Source organism: Dermacentor albipictus, unplaced genomic scaffold, assembly GCF_038994185.2.
Source record: "Dermacentor albipictus isolate Rhodes 1998 colony unplaced genomic scaffold, USDA_Dalb.pri_finalv2 scaffold_11, whole genome shotgun sequence".
Taxonomy (NCBI): domain Eukaryota; kingdom Metazoa; phylum Arthropoda; class Arachnida; order Ixodida; family Ixodidae; genus Dermacentor; species Dermacentor albipictus.
In genome coordinates this window covers 5,576,896-5,598,550 of record NW_027225565.1, presented here as the reverse complement: position 1 = coordinate 5,598,550, position 21,655 = coordinate 5,576,896, and the positions used below count along the sequence as shown (strand labels likewise).

The window sequence follows — 21,655 nt, the reverse complement described above, 5'->3', positions numbered from 1 at the left end:
GGCAGATTGTTCCAGAAAAACTGGCCACCCTGTATACGCAGTGCCTCATTACTTTGAGCGTACCGGAATCTTGGAAGAATGCTAACATAATCCTATTCCATAAGAAAGGGTACACCAAAGACTTGAAAAATTATAGACCGATCAGCTTACTGTCCGTTACCTACAAAGTATTTACTAAGGTAATCGCAAATAGAATCAGGAACACCTTAGACTTCTGTCAACCAAAGTACCAGGCAGGATTCTGCAAAGGCCACTCAACAATAGACCATATTCACACTATCAATCAGGTGATAGAGAAATGTGCGGAATATAACCAACCCTTATATGTAGCTTTCATTGGTTACGAGAAAGCGTTTGATTCAGTCGAAACCTCAGCAGTCATGGAGGCATTACGGAATCAGGGAGTCGATGACCCGTATGTAAAAATACTGAAAGATATCTATAGCGGCTCCACAGCCACCGTAGTCCTCCATAATGAAAGCAACAAAATCCCAATGAGGAAAGGCGTCAGGCAGGGAGATACGATCTCTCCAATGCTATTCACAGCGTGTTTACAAGAGGTATATTTAGAGACCTGGATTGGAAAGCATTGGGGATAAGAGTTAATGGAAAATATTTTAGTAACTTGCGATCCGCTGATTATATTGCCTTGCTTAGTAACTCAGGGGACCAATTGCAATGCATGCTCAGTAACCTGGAGAGGCAAGGCAGAAGAGTGGGTCTAAAAAGTAATATGCAGAAAACTAATGTTTAACAGTCTCAGAAGAGAATAGCAGTTTACGATAGGTAGCGAGGCACTGGAAGTGGTAAGGGAACACATCTACTTAGGACTGGTAGTGACCGCGGATCCGGATCATGAGACTGAAGTAATCAGAAGAATAAGAATGGGCTGGGGTGCGTATGGCAGACATTCTCAGATTATGAACAGCAAGTTGCCATTATCCCTCAAGAGAAAAGTGTATAACAGCTGTTTCTTACCAGTACTCACGTACGGGGCAGAAACCTGGAGGCTTACGAAAAGGGTTCTACTTAAATTAAGGACGACGCAACGAGCTATGGAAAGAATGATGGGTGTAACGTTAAGGGGTAAGAAAAGAGCAGATTGGGTGAGGGAACAAACATGAATTAATGACATCTTAGTTGAAATCAAGAAAAATCAATGGGCATGGGCAGGACATGTAATCAGGAGGGAAGATAACCAATGGTCATTAAGGGTTACGGACTGAATTCCAAGGGAAGGGAAGCGTAGCAGGGGCAGCAGAAAGTTAGGTGGGCGGATGAGATTAAGAAGTTTGCAGGGACAACATGGCCACAATTAGTACATGACCGGGGTAGTTGAAGTATGGGAGAGGCCTTTGCTCTGCAGTGGGTGTAACCGGGATGATGATGATTATGATGATGAACATAGACTATGTGAGTGCTGTTGACAGAAAGCTCTCGGTTATTTCTTTGTTGGCCACGTTTAGTAGGCTCATACAGTATGTAATTTAATAGTGGTTTCCGAGAAACCTGGATGGGGATTTCCTTTGAAGCGTCACGCAACAGTCGGGTGGAGAACAATTTTTCCCTGTCATGAATTTTGCTTGCCTTGCGGTCTTCCGCAGAACTTTTCTGCCATAGCCCAACAGTGGTTCTGCAAAGTGAAATAAGGAACAGCTTTTCTTCATATGCCTGTAATTCACTCATATTGACATTTACCAAGCTGCTCCAAAACACGTATTTACTGTTCCAAAATGGACAATTCATGTATGAAACCTGCTCCAAAGTGCCATATTCACTGTTCTCAGAGCTGTTCTAAAAACTTCCTTGGCCACTTCCATCCCTGTGCAGTGGTAGCTGCACTGCCTTTTTGTGGCAATAATGCGAGACCCCACACAGGCTTTGAGCAAGGTGTGTGCTCAAGGCAAATATCAACAAGAATGAGTGCTGCTCCCTTGCTCTGTCCATGAGTATGTCTTTACGAATTTTAATGTTCATAGCTAGGTTGATCGATGTAGCATTAGCAGCCCAACAGTCACACATTACAGGGAATGTTGGTGTTATTGAAAGCTCACTCAGACGAAATTGGTTGGCTGAAGTAAAGACAAACCCAAGAGAAAGTGACAGAGGCCTATTGCATCAAGGAGAAGGGTGAAGCATGTTATAAGATTCCACTGGTGTCCGTTCTATATAAAGAACTGCTTTCTTTTTTTGACTACTCTTTGCAAACATATTTTATCTAATGCACAGTGTTATAGTTCATTTTGCATTCATGTTTTTTTTTCTTGCAGTCTGTATATTCACCACAAGAATGAGTGATAGTGGCCACATGCAATTTAAATGATTGTTCTGAATCAAGTTTGGTAGGAAATTAGTGCCCATTCTAGCAGAGATATGTTCATTGCAGATGTGTTGTGCTGTTGAATTCCTGAAGTAAGAGTAACCAAATAGCTGAAACCAAACTTCTGATTGTAAGTAAAGTTAAACTTTAATAATGTTAAATGCTAAGGGCATGTTTAAAACACACAGGGATCTCTCTAACCCTTGTAAACCTACCCTCGGTGTATATCCATGGCCTTGGCGACATGACAAAAAGAAGAAAAAGACACCCAGCCAGGTAGATTCCCTTTCGAGCTCACCAACACCAAATCGTCTGCACTCCCCCGTGACCCCCCCCCCCCATCAACGGCACTCTCACAGGTCAAGCACCCCCAGAACCGATTGTCCCAGCCAACCAGCACCTCTGCAGCCATCTCACCCTTTCACTTCCCGCCCCCCTTCCTGTCTGGGAAGTGTACCCCACCTTCTGTACTTTCCCCTCCTTCTTTTTTACTAATGACCCTTTAACAGCTGCTCACCGCCACCCTTTAAGAATAACCCCTGAAGACTGAGCCGAATGGGCTCCGAAATGTCGGGCTAATAAAATTCACTTAGTCAAGTGTTCGACGAAAACTCATCTGGCGAGGAAACATGTTCTTTATTTTTCTTTTATTCTTGGCGAGTGCACATATTCTCCGCACCTAAAATTCACTTATTTGGTTGGAGTCAATCAGAAAGTCCTAATCAATTAATCAGCCAAACAGGCAATTCTGCCAGAATGTTTAGCTTCAAGTCCATAAGTGCAGACTTCAGACTAGAGGCGGTGCAACCTGCAAAGAAAAAAAATAACAGCCACGAAAAGAACACCTACCTTCAAGACACCTACACTTCACCCGGAAATGCAAAGACAAAAACGTCGTGCCACGAAGTCTCCAGCTACGCCAAACGATCAACACACTAGAAGGCCGGGGCATCATCAACAAGGCCTAGCAAAGATTGGTGACAGCATGGATACATGAGTGCCACACGGTGATTCGGAAGAAAAAAGTCGATACCAGAAGACAGCTTGAACACCAGGTACCCATCTCTTTTCGTCAATTGAGTCGTTTACAAAGGCCGTGGCGTCCTTAGAGGAAATGGAGCACCGTGAAACGCAGAAGAAACTCTCTTCCCTAATCAACGAAACCAAGGAATCAGGAGTGGTAAACAAACACAAAGTAACCAATTTATCATCCAGGAAGCTCATGACCGAAGAAACTTCAACCCTGCCAAAAAGTCATAACTTTCCCCGTAGGGGTGTCTGCGTCAGCAGGCGTTTGGTGTGTTGCGACACCACGTACCCGAGCACACGAGGGTTGGACCCTCCCGCGTGTAGCCGTGCGCAGCTTAGCCGTGTCCGGGGAAAGGGGGATCCTGGGGGTTGAGCCGATGCTGGGTGTTCGGACCTTTAAGGCCCCCCGGCGGAGGCAACACACCTCTTTGGCCTCTGCTTCACGTAGATGGCACCCCCGGACTGACCCACCCAGGGGAAATCGGCAGTCGCCTTTTCCTATCTCTCTCTCCCTCCAGCCTTCGTCTTTCTCTCACTTTCCGCCTTTCCTGTCTTCTCCTCTTTTCCATTTACTTCCTTTCTCCTGGCGGCAAGGGTTAAAACCCTGTGTGGCTATCCAACCTTGGGTACACCATATTCGGTTATAGTGACGGCGTACGACTGGCGTCGTGCAGACTTGTATGCAAGCTCTGCCGCGTCCCCTCGTTGGGCTCCGTGGTGGGCGGTCGGCGCTGTTGCCGAATGTATACATTTTTCATGGAAACTTCTTTCCCCTCCCTTGCTGATCGCCCTCAGAAACGAGGGCGCACCGAAGATGTCTTCAAGTTTTTTGGACGCCAAACTCAGAATTTTCCCCGCTTCCACGTTATTCATTCCGAAAAGCCAAACAAAGCAGTGCGAAACATTTCACCATTCCTTGTTTCAAAGTCCCTGAGTGATGTTTTTGGTCCAGGATACAAGGTGTCGAGGATGGCAAGCAGCGACCTCCTCTTGGAGCTCCGCTATGTAAAACAATATGAAAAACTACCGCAACTAATGTCATTTGGAGAGACCCCCATAACAGTTACCCCGCACCGTACAATGAACACCACCCGCGGCGTTGTGTCAGACGATGACTTGCTGGAGCTCACTGAGGCTGAACTCTTGGAGGGCTTCAGTGAACAGAATGTAATCAATGTGAAAAGAATTAGGATGAGGCGAGATGGCAAAGAAATCCCAACCAAGCACTTGATAATCACCTTCGGATCAAGTGTCCTGCCCGAGTCAATCGAGGCAGGGTACATCAAGCTCCGTGTTAGGCCGTATGTGCCCAATCCGCTCAGATGTTTCAAATGCCAACGTTTCGGCCACAGTTCGCAGAGCTGCCGAGGCCGTCAAACCTTTGCGAAGTGCAGTGCCCACGAACATACCTCTGAAGCTTGCGAGAACACTCTCCATTGTGTAAACTGTGAAGGCGAGCACGCCGCATACTCGCGGTCGTGCCCATCCTGGAAAAAAGAAAAAGAAATTGTGACAATAAAAGTTAAGGAAAATATTAGTTTCAAGGAGGCACGCAGGCGAGTATCCTACCTGCCCAAAAACACATTTGCCGAAGTGGTGCGTCAGGGGGTAGCGCCACAACGGTCTCCGGCTGCTGTCCGACTCACACCCAGTGAGGCGGCAGTAACGCCATCTGCCCCCCTCCCCCCCCCCCCCCGCGGCTGCAGCTAGCGCTGCTGCGCCAACCGAGCAGACGGGGCCATCTACCTCCGCGCAGGTGTCCCCAAAGGCCTTGTCCAATGTGCCGAGGCCTTCACGCCAAACAAAGCGCTCGGAAGAGCGCGTGTTCAGAGCCTCGCAAGAGGCGATGGGCACAACCACCAGCAAGACGGCGCCACCAGCGCCTAAGGAGTGGCGAGGCGCTCTCGACCGCTCCAAAAAAGACAAAAATCCCGTCACGGCGCCTGAAAAAGGCCCGTGAATTAATCCTTATCTCTTAAACACACAGCACCCAACACATTATCATAATGGAAACACAAATATTACAGTGGAACGTACGAGGACTTTTACGTAACCTCGACGACATTAAAGAACTGTTACACGAACGTAATCCAAGGTTGCTGTGTGTTCAAGAGACACATCTGAAACCCACACAGACAAACTTTTTACGTCAGCACATAATCTATCGCAAAGACCGCAACGAGGCTCACGCCTCCGGCGGTGTTGCAGTATTTGCGGATAAATCTGTAGCTTGTCAACAGATTGCCCTCCAGACGCCCCTTGAGGCCGTATCGGTTCGGGCAATCCTTTTTAACAAACTGGTAACTGTGTGCTCTCTATACATACCGCCTAACTCTCACTTGAAAAAAACCGATTTCCATAACTTAATTAATCAGCTTCCTGACCCCTACATTCTCGTGGGTGATTTTAATGCCCACAACACGACGTGGAGAGATTCGCGATGCGACACTAGAGGTCGATTAATTGAAAATTTTCTTTTGACCTCTGATGCCTGCCTTTTTAACAAGAAGGAGCCGACGTATTACAGTGTCCAACACAACACATATTCAGCAATAGATTTAGCAATCGGTTCTCCTTCTCTTATGCCTCACCTAGAATGGTCCGTGATTAATAAATTGTATGGAAGTGACCACTTCGCGGTAATTTTAAACCTGACTACTTTGCATGAGAACCCTCCGCATATTCCTCGATGGAAACTAGCATCGGCGGATTGGGAGCATTTTAAAGAATCATCTTATTTATCACCAGATTTTATAAATAATTTTACTATAGATGATGCCATTGCATATTTTACTGCTTTTATTATTGATTTAGCCGAGAAGTTTATTCAACAGACGAATGGTGGTTCACTAAGAAGACGTGTTCCCTGATGGAACGAAAACTGTAGAGAGGCGCGAAGGAGACAGAACAAGGCATGGGGTGTATTGCGCAGATCACCTAATGCCGAAAATCTAATACACTTTAAACAAATTAAATCACAGGGAAGGCGGACACGACGTCAGGCAAAGAGAGAAAGCGGGGTGAGGTTCCTCTCTGGCATTAATTCTTACACACAGGAGGCAAAAGTGTGGAATGGCTTGAGAAAGCTGCAAGGGCAACAAATCCATCCGTTGCCTTTGGTGAATGACGAAGGGGATACCTTGCAAGACCAGGCAGACACTCTTGGGGAACACTTTGAGCGTGTATGAAGCTCAATACACTATTCTGAATCATTCCTTAAATACAAAGAAATAGAAGAACTCAAGCCATTTGTACGTAAATGCAGACATGACGAGGCGTATAACCGGCCATTCAGTATTGCCGAATTAAGAGCTGCCTTGATTTCATGCAAGAGCACTGCACCGGGACCTGACCGAGTCATGTATGACATGATCAAAAACTTGCACTCTGACACACAAGTTACACTACTCGCACTCTTCAACACTATTTGGGCTGCTGGATACCTTCCACACACATGGAAAGAAGCAATTGTGGTCCCTGTTTTGAAGCCGGGGAAAGACCCATCCCTGGCGGCAAGCTATCGCCCGATAGCTCTTACAAGCTGCATGTGCAAGCTTTTTGAAAAAATGATTAATCGGAGACTCGTGCATTTTCTTAAACTCAACAATATACTTGATCCTTATCAGTGTGGCTTCAGAGAAGGCAGGTCGACAACAGATCATCTTGTACGCATTGAAGGATATATTCGTGATGCATATGTACATAAACAGTTCTTCTTATCAATATTTCTTGACATGGAGAAGGCATATGACACAGCATGGCGTTACGGCATCTTGCGAGACTTGTCGGGAATGGGCATCTGCGGAAATATGCTGAAAATAATTGAAAGCTATTTGTTTAATCGCATCTTTCGCGTGAAAATTGGCAACGTATTGTCACGACCTTTCACACAAGAAACAGGTGTACCCCAAGGAGGCGTGCTTAGTTGTACGCTATTTATTGTGAAGATGAACACGCTTCGTGCTTCATTACCACCTGCCATTTTTTATTCCATCTACGTAGACGACATTCAAATCGGCTTCAAATCCTGTAACCTCGCAGTATGCGAGAGACAGGTGCAGCAGGGCTTGAACAAGGTTTCCAAGTGGGCAGACACGAATGGATTTAAAATCAACCCCCACAAAAGCTCTTGTGTTCTTTTTACTAGAAAGAGAGGCCTTGTTCCAGATCCTTGTGTCCAACTGTGTGGACATCAAATACCTATTAACAAAGAACACAAATTTCTAGGTATTATACTTAACTCCAAGCTTACTTTTATTCAGCACATTAAATACCTTAAAGAAAAATGTCTAAGGACAATGACCCTACTTAAAATCCTATCCCACACAACGTGGGGTAGGGACAGACAGTGTTTATTGAATATTTACAAGAGCCTAGTTCGATCACGGTTAGATTACGGTGCCGTAGTTTATCACTCTGCGGCACCGAGCGCGCTTAAGATGTTAGACCCCGTTCACCATCTGGGTATCCGTCTGGCCACTGGCGCGTTTAGGACAAGCCCTGTTGAGAGCCTATATGTAGAGTCAGATGAGTGGCCACTCCATCTTCAGAGAACAAACATCACCTTAACATATTTTCTCAAGGTTCGCTCTAATAAGGAACATCCGTGTTTCACAACCGCGAACGACTTGACGTGTGAAACACTTTTTCATAACAGACCCTCTATTAGACTTCCTTTCTCACTGCGTGCAAGAGAACTTAGCACGGAAATGGATGTCCCAGTTCTTGAACAACGCCTAATGCCTCCAGCTAAGCTAGTACCGCCCTGGGAGTGGCAGCTGATAGAGTGTGACACATCCTTTGTAGAGGGCACTAAACATGCGCCAGAGACACATATCAAAATGCATTTCTTGGAGCTCCAGTACAAGTACTCGTGCACAGAGGTTTACACAGACGCTTCTAAGTCGCATGCCGGGGTGTCCTACGCAGCCATTGGTCTATCGTTCTCGGAATCCGGTGTACTGCACCCTGAAACAAGTATATTTACGGCTGAGGCCCATGCACTGTTGTCGGCTGTAAAACATATCAGAAAATCAAATATTCAAAAAACAATTTTATTTACAGACTCCTTAAGCGTCGTGAAAGCCTTGAAGTCACACTGTAAACACAGAAACCCCGTAATTACTGAGCTCTATTCCATTCTCTGTAGAGCGTATATGTCTAACCAGCATGTCATTATATGCTGGGTGCCTGGACACAGGGGCATTGAGGGAAACGTGCTAGCGGACCAGATGGCCACATCCATTTCATTGCATGCAGTTAGTCCTACTGCTTCAGTCCCTGTCACAGACCTGAAGCCTTTCTTAAGAAAACTGCGAAACCACTGGCAACGTATGTGGGACGCAGAAGTAAATAATAAACTGCACATAATAAAGCCACAGTTAGGTTCTTGGCCCTCCGTAACAAAATCACGGCGAACAGAAGTCCTATTCTGTCGCCTCAGAATAGGACACACGTTTGGCACGCATAACTTTCTACTCACTGGAAATGATCCTCCAAACTGTGGTAGATGCGGGGAGAGGCTGACCGTCCTCCACGTCCTCCTGGAGTGTCGGGCATCCGAATCAGAAAGAAGGAAACATTTTTCCCTAGCATACCGCCAGCACATCCCCCTACATCCCGTAATGCTACTCGGCCCAGAACCTTTATTTGACACCAACGCAGTCCTAAGTTTTCTGAAAGATGTTGTCTTGCATGTTTTTAGCCCCACATGTTCGTAGCGGGTCCTCTGTTCAGAGGATGCCGCTGCGATAGCTCTTTAGTATAGCACATGCCTCTAGGCCCTTGTGTTACAAGGGCTCTGGTGAGGCAGCAGTGCTCCATGTAATTTTACCCTCCTATATATTTTTATTTTGCATCATTCTTCTACGATGGATTTTAATGTTCATAGTATTCGTAATTAGTCATCGCCATAATTTTATAGTACATAGATTTTACGCATTCACAGCGACTATTTTTAGGCCACTTTACAGCCAAGTCACATCTTCCATATTACATCGTTAACACTACCACTTGTCATGGCGCTCTTTGGTCAAACCTGGCCCTTGCGCCACAAAACACCACACATCATCAAAAAGTCATAACTTCAATGTCACCACAGATAACCCGCTCCTCCCCAAGATGATCGCCGCCCTTGAAAGCGGCATCCAGCAGCCGGGCCCCAAAGTGCGGGAACAGGTCAGACTGAAAGCCGTCGGTATAATAAGGTCCAATAACAACTGCAGAAGAGAACGAAACTTGTCTGTCGACAAAGTCAGAGCACTGAGAATACTGAAAGAAGATACAAGCATAGTAATCCTACTGGCGGACAAGGGGAACTCAACTGTTGTTTTGAACATACAGGACTACGAGGAAAAGGCGTCTGCCCTACTTAGCAGCCAAACCTATGAGAAACTATAGAAGGACCCCACTACGAGAACCCAATTGGTGCTGAATAAGACGGTGGTTGAAATATTCTGCAGCCAGTCAAATTCTCGAAATCTCTACCTAAAGTAATGTGTAGGAATGGATCCATCCCAGCTTTTTACGGCTTACCAAAACTCCATAAGCCCGCAAATACGACCGAGACTACCGTAGACTTTTCGTGTTCCCCACTGCGATCACTATCCATGTACTTGCACCAGATTATATCACCACTCACCGGAAGAACAGTATCCTACATGTGCGTCTCTGAGACTTTCATCAAACTCACATGAAAAGTACGTATCGAAGATGATAAATGCTTAGTCTCTTTTGATGTGATCTCTCTGTTCACCAGAGTGCCCATTAAGTTGGCTATTTTAGCTACTAGGGATGCCCTGGAACGCGACGATACACACAGCGAGAGAACCCTTTTGAGTGTAGACGAGATCTGCCGCCTTCTCGACCTGTGCCTGTCAAATACCTGTTTCACCTTCCGAGGCAGCTACTACAGACAGGTTTAAGGAACTCCCATGGAGGTCTCAATTTTCATTGCCATGGCTAACTTGACCATGGCGAACATCGAGGAAAGAGCTCCGAGTACCTTTTCCCCGAAACTAAGTCTTCCTCAGGTACGTGTATGAGTGCTTCTGCATCGTGAAGATGGGGCAAGTCAAAAACCTGCAGAGACACTTAAACTCCATAGACGTGGATAGACAGTTCACATATGAGCACGAACAGACGGCATTCTAAATGTTCAGTCTACCGAAAATTTACCCACAAGGGTCGCTACCTTTCGAATCAAACCATCTGGCAAACCACAAGGCATCTGTTATAAATTCTTTATTCAAAAGTGCCGAAACTCATTCCTTATCGGAATCGGATCAAAAGAAGAGAGAAGGGTTCTCAACAAACTTAAAAGGAATGGCTACACGGAGGATTTTATTCGACAAACAACCTGATGACAAAAAAAGAAACAAACTACGGGACCTTCAACCGTTGACTTCTCCCCTACCCTGGAAATGAGTGTCCATCCCATATGTCAAAGATACCAGCGAAGCTCTCAGCAGAATATTGAAAAAAGAAGGCCTCAAAGTTGCGCACGAACCGATAAACACTCACTATCCTCCTCCCTAAACCAGAATATCATCCACCAAAAGAAAAAGCTCAAGGCATTGTCTACAAAATCAGCTGTGCCGACTGTCTGGTGTCGTGCATGGGGAAATTAAAAATCTAAAAGAGAATCAGACAACACGAGAACGACGTCAGAACATTCAACCGTATATGCAGCGCCGTCGCTAAACATTCTGAAGATGCCGCCCACAAAATTGCTTTCCAAGAAACCCAAATCCTTCAAACAGAGACAAAGTCGCGAAAAAGACTACTACTGGAGTCATGGCACATTCGTAATACAAGGGTTAACATAAACCACGTGGAGGACAACCTACCCTCGGCGTATATCCATAGCCTTGGCGACATGACGCTAAGGACGCCCAGGTAGATTCCCACTCGAGGTCACCAACACCAAAACGTCTGCGCTCCCCCGTGCCCCCCCCCCCCCCCCCCCACTTCCTGTCAACAGCACTCTCGTGGGTCAAGTGCCCCCAGTACCGGTCATCCCAGCAGGCCAGCACCACTGCAGCCATCTCACCCTTTCACTCCCCCCACCTTCCCATCTGTGAAGTGTCTCCCCACCTTCCGTACTCTCCCCTCTACTCTCCCCAAAGAATAACCCCTGAAGAAGGAGCCAGATGGGCTCCGAAACGTCGGGCTAATAAAATTCACTTATTTGGTTAAAGTCAGTTGGACAGCCCTAATCAATTTCCCAACATGACAGGCAGTTCTGTCGAAATTTTAGCATTAACCATTGTACAACATCAAAGAACAGCTTTAAATTTGCTCTTGTGAGCCACCCACTTCACTCTTTGCAACTTTGTGGAAATATAGAGTGTAAATAGCTTTGTATTGTTGTGTTAATTCCTGCAGATTCGGGTTCTACTCGCAGTCAGCTTGTGCCTAGCGTAGCAGCTCTCCTGGACGCTTTTGAAGCATGCCTTTTCCAGCAACTGCTCTCCGTTGAGAGCTGTTTTGTCCAGCTTATGTATTCTGTGAGGAGTGGCATCGTCGGCCTCACCACGCGTGTTTCAAGCCTTGCGTGGCCTGCTTCCACTTATCAAGCTCCACCTGTGTCAGCATTTTAATCTCCCTTTCCAATTCCTTCACGCAGCAATGTCAGGGACTCTTCCCAAGACCACTTGCGTTTCACGGTTCCACGTCATGGTCTGCTTTTCATGTGCAGCTTGAGTCTGTCACTGCTTTACACTCCTGGTCACCTCACCACAAAGCTCAAATCCTTGTGACTCAGCTTCATTCTTATGCCACTGAATTTCTGGATTTGCTCCCAGAATCGGACTTTTCCACATACGCAAGTCTCGTCTCTGCACTCGAGTTCTGCTGTGGGGATGCCCATCCTCAGCACTTACATCTTACAAAATTACAGCAAGTGTAACAGGGCTACTACAGCCTGCAAGAGCTCGCTGCTCATGTCGAGGAGTTGTTGTGAAAGGCCCTGGCTGGCTGTCCAAACTCCACCACTGACTTCATTGCTACCAAAGCCTTCATCGATGTCATCACTGAGCTCAACGTTCAACGCTTCATCCGCCTCGCCTGCCCATCTACAGCTCACGCTGCCTTACCTCTTGCTTGGAGGCTCACATAGTGGAACGCTCCACTGCCCCCCCCCCCCCCCCCCCCAGTGCCCCACGCCCACGCTCTTCCAAGTCGACAAGCATGAGCAGGCCAAGCCAGTCGCTCCGACACATACCGTCAGCACTCTCCAACCATGCGCTGCTATCAGTGCAACGAGATCAGCCATTGCAGTCGAAACTGTGTTGGTCGTACCCCTTCGTTTTAAAACTTACTGTGGGCCACCGAAGGCAGGACCCCGCGTAAGTCAAGTCCCTCGCCTGTCACTGGGCCCGTTTACAGGCACGCCCAGATTGGAAGTCCAGCTAGGTGAGCCACTAAAAACGTTGAAGCCTTAGTGGACACCTGTGCAGCTTTTAATTTCATGACACCAAATTTGTTACCCATTCAGTGCCATCTGAAAATGGCTAAGGTTGCACCAGCCAGCCTTCTCCTAGCTGACGGAACTTGTTTTCCATCCCTTGGTGAAATCTCGATGACTGTGACTGCTTTTGGAAAAAGTGTAACTGTGCCAATTATTGCGGTGCAACACCTCTGCACACCCTTCATTTTGAGCTGCAACTGGCACTCAACACTGAGCGCACGCATAAACTTCAACCATGCTGGGTGCATAATAGGATTGCTCCCTCACGATCCGGCACTTAACCTGGCAGCCAACACAGTTACAAATAAAGTGCTGTCCTCGTGTGTGCACTCTATCGTTAAGTTGGCACCACATGGCTGCAGGAGCTCACTTCTTTCTGAGCAATGGCACTTCGTCATTACGCAAGTACTTGTTTTACCTTCGTACGAGGGTATGGGCCCTCTCAACATGGATATGTGTGCTAACGACCGTGCTTCTATCAAAGGCTCACAAAAATAAACATGTTTGCCCACCACCACCGCTTTCTTTTCCTGTGCTGGCAACATCTATGGTAACTGTACCCTTGTCTTCTGCTGCGTGGGTACCTGTTCATTGCGACATAAACGCCTTTCCGGGGCAGCCGCTCTACCATCTGAGCTAACCAGGCGGCTAGCAGATGGCAGGGCAAAGTCGAATTTGTAGACAACACGAAGCAAAGCAAGAGTTTGACGTAGTAGTTCTGCGGAAACCCGCAAGGTGGAGAGAAGTAATGAATAAAGGGAAAATGAGACATCCACCCGTTCGTACCAATTGCTACAAAGAAAACCCATACGGGTTCCTTTGGTCCCGGGTTCGAGTCCCGGACCAGGACGAATTTTTCTTCAACTTTGAGGCTTTTCTTTCGAGGAACCCGTATGGGTTTCCTTTGTAGCAATTGCTACGAACGGGTTCATGTCTCATTTTCCCTTTATTCATTACTTCTCTCCACCTTGCGGGTTTCCGCAGAACTACTACGTCAAACTCTTGCTTTGCTTTGTGTTGTCGACAAATTCGACTTCGCCCTGCCACCTGCTAGCCGCCTGGTTAGATCAGATGGTAGAGCGGCTGCCCCGGAAAGGCGGTGGTCCCGGGTTCGAGTCCCGGACCAGGACGAATTTTTCTTCAACTTTGAGGCTTTTCTTTCGAGGAACCCGTATGGGTTTCCTTTATAGCAATTGCTACGAACGGGTGGATGTCTCATTTTCCCTTTATTCATTACTTCTCTCCACCTTGCGGGTTTCCGCAGAACTACTACGTCAAACTCTTGCTTTGCTTCGTGTTGTCGACAAATTCGACTTCGCCCTGCCCTCTGCTAGCCGCCTGGTTAGTTCAGATGGTAGAGCGGCTGCCCCGGAAAGGCGGTGGTCCCGGGTTCGAGTCCCGGACCAGGACGAATTTTTCTTCAACTTTGAGGCTTTTCTTTCGAGGAACCCGTATGGGTTTCCTTTGTAGCAATTGCTACGAACAGGTGGATGTCTCATTTTCCCTTTATTCATTACTTCTCTCCACCTTGCGGGTTTCCGCAGAACTACTACGTCAAACTCTTGCTTTGCTTCGTGTTGTCGACAAATTCGACTTCGCCCTGCCCTCTGCTAGCCGCCTGGTTAGCTCAGATGGTAGAGCGGCTGCCCCGGAAAGGCGGTGGTCCCAGGTTTGAGTCCCGGACCAAAACGAATTTTTCTTCAACTTTGAGGCTTTTCTTTCGAAGAACCCGTATGGGTTTCCTTTGTAGCAATTGCTACGAACAAGTGGATGTCTCATTTTCCCTTTATTCATTATTTCTCTCCACCTTGCGGGTTTCCGCAGAACTACTACGTCATAATAAAACCAAAACTGGGGAACTAGAAAAGTGGGAAAACAGCACGTTACAAGGAAGTACTTCTTTGCCGTTTAAGGATAGGCCACACGTACGGTACCCACTCTCGTCTCTTGACCGGGGGCGATCCTCCAACATGTGTTAAGTGCGGCAATAGTCTCACAGTCCTCCATGTTCTTATTCAGTGCCCTGCAATAGAAACAGACGGGAAAAAGTTTTTCCCTGCTGCATATCGCGAGAATTTACCCCTTCACCCTGCATTTTTTCTTAGCGATGAACCGCTTTTTAATCTGCAAACAGTCTTAGAGTTTTTAACCGAAACGGACACCCTGAAAATCATCTGGCCAGGCAACTTTTAGCACACGACTAACAGCCCTTGAAACTCTGTTGTCAGTGTTAAGTTTTATTGCATCATGTTTTAACGAAAGCCCATTGCCATAGCCCACATCACATCCTAGTCACCGTCATTATTTTAGCACCTATGTATTCTACTCCACTTACAGCGTAAGTTTTTAGGCCCTTTTACAGCCATATCTCATCTACCATCGTGCACGTCATCCACAACACATCGTCAACATTACCACCTGTCATGGCGCTCTTTGGCCAAACCTGGCCCTTGCGCCATAAAACACCACACATCATCATCATGTGGACGTGGGAACAGCCACCACCTTAGCATAATTAGTTGTGCAATGCACACGTAAAGCAGAGGTTCCAAGTTTGGCTCCAACCACCAAAAAGTTGTTTTTTTCGTTTACTTTCGTTTCCCTTTAAGTTATCATTTCTACACTTCAGTTAAGAAACTACAAATAATTTCCTCTATGCTTTTCTTGATTTTATATGGTTATGACTAAGAATGATATGTCGGGACCCTCGGTTCCTCTTCTTCTCGTTGATTTCATTATACAGATCTTGATTGCACTATCAAAAAAACTGTGCAGATCTAACTCGTATCTTGGGATCTCTGTGAAGTGAAGCTTTCATGAAACAGTTAATAGGATGCTATAAAAGTGGCCGTTTCATTCCCATCTCTTTGACACAAAGGAAAGTGGCACATGTGCATGCGCTTTCACATACCACATTTACTCGATTCTAATGTGCCCTCGATTGTAACACGCACCCGTTTTCCGTGACCAAAAACTAAAAGAAATGAAAACCTCGATTGTAACGAGCACCCGTTTTCCATGACCCCCAAAAAAGAGTACAATACCGTGCACCTCGTGCTTTCATATAGAAATATTATTTTCTCTCATTTGGAAAAAAAGGCAGATTTATTCCCAGTACTGTACACTAAAGTTGTGATGAATAAAAACACAAATGGAAGCGGTGTACCGTGCCGCCAAGATTTCCACTGCACTGGTACAAGTTGCGTGGGGCTATTGATAGATATCACTCGTCGTCGCTATCGGACAACTCTATCCTTATCGCTATCAACAGACCAAAGCATTTCATCCTCAGTGCCGTCTATGGCATTCGAAATCCCGCAATTTTTTAAGGCCTTGTTGACCATGGCAAACAGGATCATGCACCATGCATCTTTCACCCATCCAGCAAAGTCCTGCAGTGAGGCACGCTTCATTTCATTGGCGGGCATGAATTCGTGGCAGCCACTGACAAGCTATTCGGTGTAGAGCGCCCGAATTCTATCGTCCACTAGCTTGTTCAAACAAACATCGAGCGGCTGGAGCTGCAATGGCATGCCGCTGGGTATCATGACAAGGTCGGTGTTGCATGCAGCCAGCTTGTCCTTGATGCGCTGGTCAAGGTGGCACCTGTAGCTGTATTCTGTAACGGTTCGCTTTGGAACCGGTTCGGTCTGGCCGTTACGTTAAGCTGATGTCACTCGGAGAAAGAGTGGAATGTCGCAGAACAAGGGAGACCAATAAACGTGCGACGTTCTGTCGCAAGATTACGTCATCATTTTTGTTTGTACTTTGGGGATGATATAGTAACTAGAGGATGTTGCTGTTCGGTAAAAAATATTGGCTTGTATGCAACACTTGCATTTTTAATTTCCAGTAATGGAGAGTATTAGAATAGGGGCCCCAAAGAGCTTTGCGGGTGTTAGCGTTGCGGATAGCGTCTTGCGCTGACAGCACCACTACGGCGTCGAACAAAAGCTATTGGAAATATTTAAATAAAATATAACACTTTATGATAGGAATAGTGATTTTGACTTGCATGTATTAGCGTTTAATTACAATGTAGAGGTTATTCTGTAAGCAGCAAACATCTAGTTGCGCTTAGTTTTGAGCAAAAGAACCTTATGTGCCTTCACCAGCCAAGCTTAGCCGTGTTAGGCCTACGAGCTATAAGATCCACAGTGGAATTCGGATCAGTGGCGTCCAATGAATCAATCTTCATTACACACGCTGGTTGAGAGAAAGCGATAACTGCAGTCACTTCTCCTAGCTTGCGAACTTCACGCGTTACCATGAATCGAACCCAGTTTTGTGTTAGGTTAGAGCCGTCGCTTCGATGGGTGCCGGCTTGTTTGCTGATGCAAAGCTTTTAGGGCCACTATTTGAGCTCCCGCTAAATCGGTGAAATAGCGTTCCCAATGCAAAACCCAAACGCAATTTGCGTCTCGCACATGCGCAATGGCTTCGATGCTCTTTCTTTGGGGCCCCAAAACGTTTGGGGCCCCTATTCTAAAACTCTCTATTATAACAGCTTCCGAAACAGAAAGCTAGTGGTTTAATTTTATCTGCATTGTTTTATTTATTCTTTTTGTCGCTAGGTGGTGCACCATAGGTTAAGCAATCAAAGCGGTTCTCTGTGTGTAGGCCGCAGCTCTAATAGGATTTCGTTTAGCCGTGGCCGAGCTTCTTAGGGTGGATGATTGCGATGAGAGTTCCGTCCATGCATCTCTCAACTTCGAGACATCTTGCCGCAGTCAAGGAAACGTTCCTGACTGCAGCTTTCTGCTGCAGCTTAGAGAGAAATCTTACAGTCTTTTTTCTTTTCCCTCAACCGTTTTGACCCTAGCGACAGCGGTAATGATGTCACTGACCGACGGTTACGACAACTCAATAGCTTCTACATCCCAGGCGCACTGCTGAAAACAACCCATAGCAAAAAAAAAAGAAGAAACGTAGCCCGCACAACACTTGTGGTTCAATGTCAAAGCTACTAAATCTTGTGGTCCGCGATATTCTAGCTTATCGCAAATCCATCGCATTGTTTTTGGGGCGCCTAAACTGCCTTCGCAACTCGCTTTCGCTCATATCGTACGCGTCGCACCAATTCCTCTCGTTACGTCGCTGTCTTAGGCCAACGCTCGCCAGCAACACAACCAAAAAAGCCACTATTGGCATCCCTCTCGTCGCGCCGGCCAGCGCGAGACTAGCAGATGGCCATAGTTGCCCTAGCAACCATCAAGGTCATGCTCGCAAACCTCGATAAAACCACTTCTCCCCGTTTCGTCTCGTAGCAGACGATAGGTTCCTTTACAGGTGACTGACAACCTGTGTGACGACAACAAAATTTGTTGTCACGTCCACCAGGGATGACGACAACGAAGCGCCGACCAAAGGCGTTCGTGGGAGCGAACCAGTTCCAAAGCGAACCGTTACAGAATATGGCCCATCAACGCGTCGAGCACAAGCATCCCACGCAGGCCCAAACTACCGCCGGGTCTCTTCCGCCAAACATTATCAATCCAGTCAATGACCAAGTCCGTGGTCATCCAACCTTTTTCATTTGTGCGCACAATCACGCCACTCGGAAACACAATTCCTTTCAGGAGCATCTTCCGTCTGAAGATACGGAGGCAGCTTGTGCCCATCTGCAGTGCAACAAAGCATTGCGGTGACTGGTTTTTTCGAAGACAAAACGTGCACTTGCTTCACCCCCTTCTTTTCAATGGTTGCGGTGGCAGGCATGTCAAAGTATAGCGGCGTCTGATCGGCATTTCCAGTCTGTCCGAAGTGGTAGCTGTTTCTATGGTGAAACTTCAAAACATACCGCTGAAAACTGCGATTTTTCTTCATGTTCTTAGGGCAATTTTTGGCATATCCCTGTCCTCCTTCGAAGAGGAAAGCCTTATCTTTTCATAAAATTTGGTAGCCAGAATCTGCTCGCTTTGAAGTCACACCGCATTAGCCCTTTCTGTAAGGCTAACTGCATTGCCCGTACTTTGAGCGAATCGGTCGTCACAGGCCGCTGTGTCGCTCGCTGCTCTTGCATGTATTCTGCAAGCAGCTCTCCTATTTCGGCGAAGCAGGCCTGCTTCGGTCCACTGAAACCCTTCCTTGGTGCTTCGCTGACGAAAATATTCTCCTTCTGTTTGCACCAGTCCCGCTCAGAAGTTTTGGGATCTCCAAACGCCCGTGACGCAGCCCCATTTCCGTCCGTCGACGTGCACATGATAACTTTCCTTTTAAACGCAGCATCGTGGTGGACTCGGCGTGTCTTCGCAGTCAGTGCTTCGATGCTGATTGAATAAATGAAGAAAATGGGAAGACAGGCAGTAGACTAGGTTACACCAGTGCTTGGTTACACGTACAACATGGAGGTACGCACATGGAGGAAGCTATGGCAGCTGGGCTAGAAGCACGTACGAGGCAGCCATTTTTTGAATGCCGATGGTGATATGGTAACGTGTATTTAGGGTCGTACTCGATTCTAACACACATGCAATTTTTGGACCCGTTTTACCGGAAGAAAGGTGCACAGTATATTCGAGTAAATACGGTACATGTTCTGTGCAATGCGACATACGCGGCGATTATCTCAAAGCGCTAGATGGCATTGGAACAGTATGTGCAATTGTGGCCTAATGGTTAGAGCATTGGGGCCGCTTTAATGGGTGACCGAATTTCAGTCCCACCTTTGGACATGTAATGAATATATTTTATTATGTTTGTGAACAATTCAGCAAGACAGCAGTAGCACGGTCATGAAAGTCTAGAAGGGTTCGCAAAGCACCTCTTCATGCCTGTAATCCAGTTGTACTTTCACCCTGTGTCCACAGATGGAGTGCCTGAAGTCGGCAATGACGGCTGCCGGCAAGGCCATGGAGAAGGCCGAGCCATACCTGATGCAGGCTGTGATGAGTCAACTGCATGATGCCTACGACAAGCCAGGGATATCTGAGCACTCACGCAAGGTCTTGTTGGAGCTGATAGAGCTGCATGCTTCAGGGTGGCAGTTCAAGTCCTCCACCCAGTAAATGTACTGTATATCATCCAGACAGATCTGTCATTGTGGATTGTGCAGTTTAGCAAATAAACCAGTGACAAGAGCATGGACGCCACTAACACACTTGAGATCTTCTTTGACACCACAGTCATTCGTGTGAAGGAGGTACTGAAAATGGGTTTCAATTCATTGTAAACACATTATTTTACTTATTTTGCACATTGTGCTGTCTCCATCGCAGCTCAATGTTTACGGTATACTGTTTCCTTTGTGACCAAGGGCTAAATCGTTACTTCCACTTGACATGCCAACTTAAGGAGTGCAGTATAGTTATTATTGACAAATTGAGAGGTATTTATGTGCGGGGTGGGGAGGCAACACTGAGAACTGGAGGTCGAAAATGTACAATTCTAAACTGTAATATTACATTTATTTCAACATGTCATTGCAGCTTGATGTTAATTGCCCATTCCTTGTTGTGGTTGTGGGCTGAAGAGTTATCTCTAGTCGAGGCTGACACACTAAAGGGAGCAGTGTAGTTTGTCTTTTGAACCAAGAGTGATTCATGTGAAGGCAGTGCAGAGACCGAGAGGGTACAACACAGATTTTGTTATCAGCATGTAAATTTTATTACATATTAACACAACACAGCTTGTTGTAACTTGATGTCTATATCATTTTTTGTTATAGCTGAGTGCTGAAGCATTGTGCGTGATTACGCCTGGTTGATAAATGCTTATGTAGGTACAATGTTGTGAACATGGTATGGAAACCAAAAGTCAGCCATCCAAAGGCAGCATATGAAACAGGATTCCGGGTATGGTTCCATCTTAAACATGTTATTTTTATGTGAAGTGTCCTGTAAAAATCTTATCCTCAGAACTTTCTCTGAGACAATTGTTTAAAATTGTTTGAGTATTTTATTTCCATTGAAACAACCATTTGGATGTTAACAGCCCTGCATATTAAAATTAGTAATGTGCTAAAACATATCTGTTTCATCAGAGGAGTTGGTCTCCTGGCCTGCACTGTATTAGCTTGTGATAAAATGTTCTTATGCAAGAGCTCAAGCAAAAATCCTCACCTCATTTTCAGTTTTAACTTCTAGCTATTATGTTTTTACTGTTTCCATTGCTTCCAAATGTATTTGTTAGGCCAAGAAGAGCTGTCTTCATTTTGTTTCAGTGAATTAAAACCTTTTTTATTACTAAAACTAAGATTTTCTTAATAAATTGGCTTTGAATGAAATTGATATCAAACAGCTTTACAAAACAGCGATAAAGATCACAATTATGCAGCATAGCACACATGGGCATATACATTATCCAGTGATCTTTTGCAGCACGAGGGTGTGCAAAAGAAGGCATACTATTTTCGTGTGTAATAAAGTTTTTTTATACCGACTTTCCACCTATGTTTTTGCAATGTTTCTTGCCTTTCTCACAGCCTCTTTCACTTGTCAGAAGCATTTCTTCTATACATCCATGCATGATACTCACATACAGGAAAACGATGATGAACATGAAAACAACATATAATGGGATATTCATTGTATTCATTATAAGGTTGCATTAAAAACAACGGGAGGGTATCATTTAGATAACATCGGGTCCATTGCAGTGATGTGCATTTTATTCAAATTAATTGAAAGCATTCTTCACCTCCACATCACTGTTTTAATTAATGAGAAGTCACTTCTTAGTCCCTGTCAAATTTTATTCAGGCCTGGCTGCTCTGTCTTGGCCTTGTCGATTTAAAGAGTTGCAATACAATTTGCACGACGTCATAAGGAATACACTGCTCTATTGACTCTAGACATTGCTAAAGCATATGATACAGTGGAACATGGTGTTTTGATAGA

At 45.9% G+C, this 21,655-nt stretch overlaps 1 protein-coding gene across 6 annotated transcripts in view; it reads left to right on the top strand.

Annotated features, from left to right (window-relative positions):
• Positions 1–21,195, top strand: part of LOC135911390 (uncharacterized) — a 149,268-nt gene extending 128,073 nt beyond the window's left edge. For all 6 annotated transcript variants that reach the window (XM_065443648.2, XM_065443646.2, XM_065443642.2 and 3 more), the window contains one exon: positions 19,628–21,195. In XM_065443648.2, coding sequence (XP_065299720.1) covers positions 19,628–19,825 — 198 coding nt within the window. In that variant the 3' untranslated portion in view covers positions 19,826–21,195. The remainder of the gene's footprint in view (positions 1–19,627) is intronic.
• The last annotated feature ends 460 nt before the right edge of the window (positions 21,196–21,655 follow it).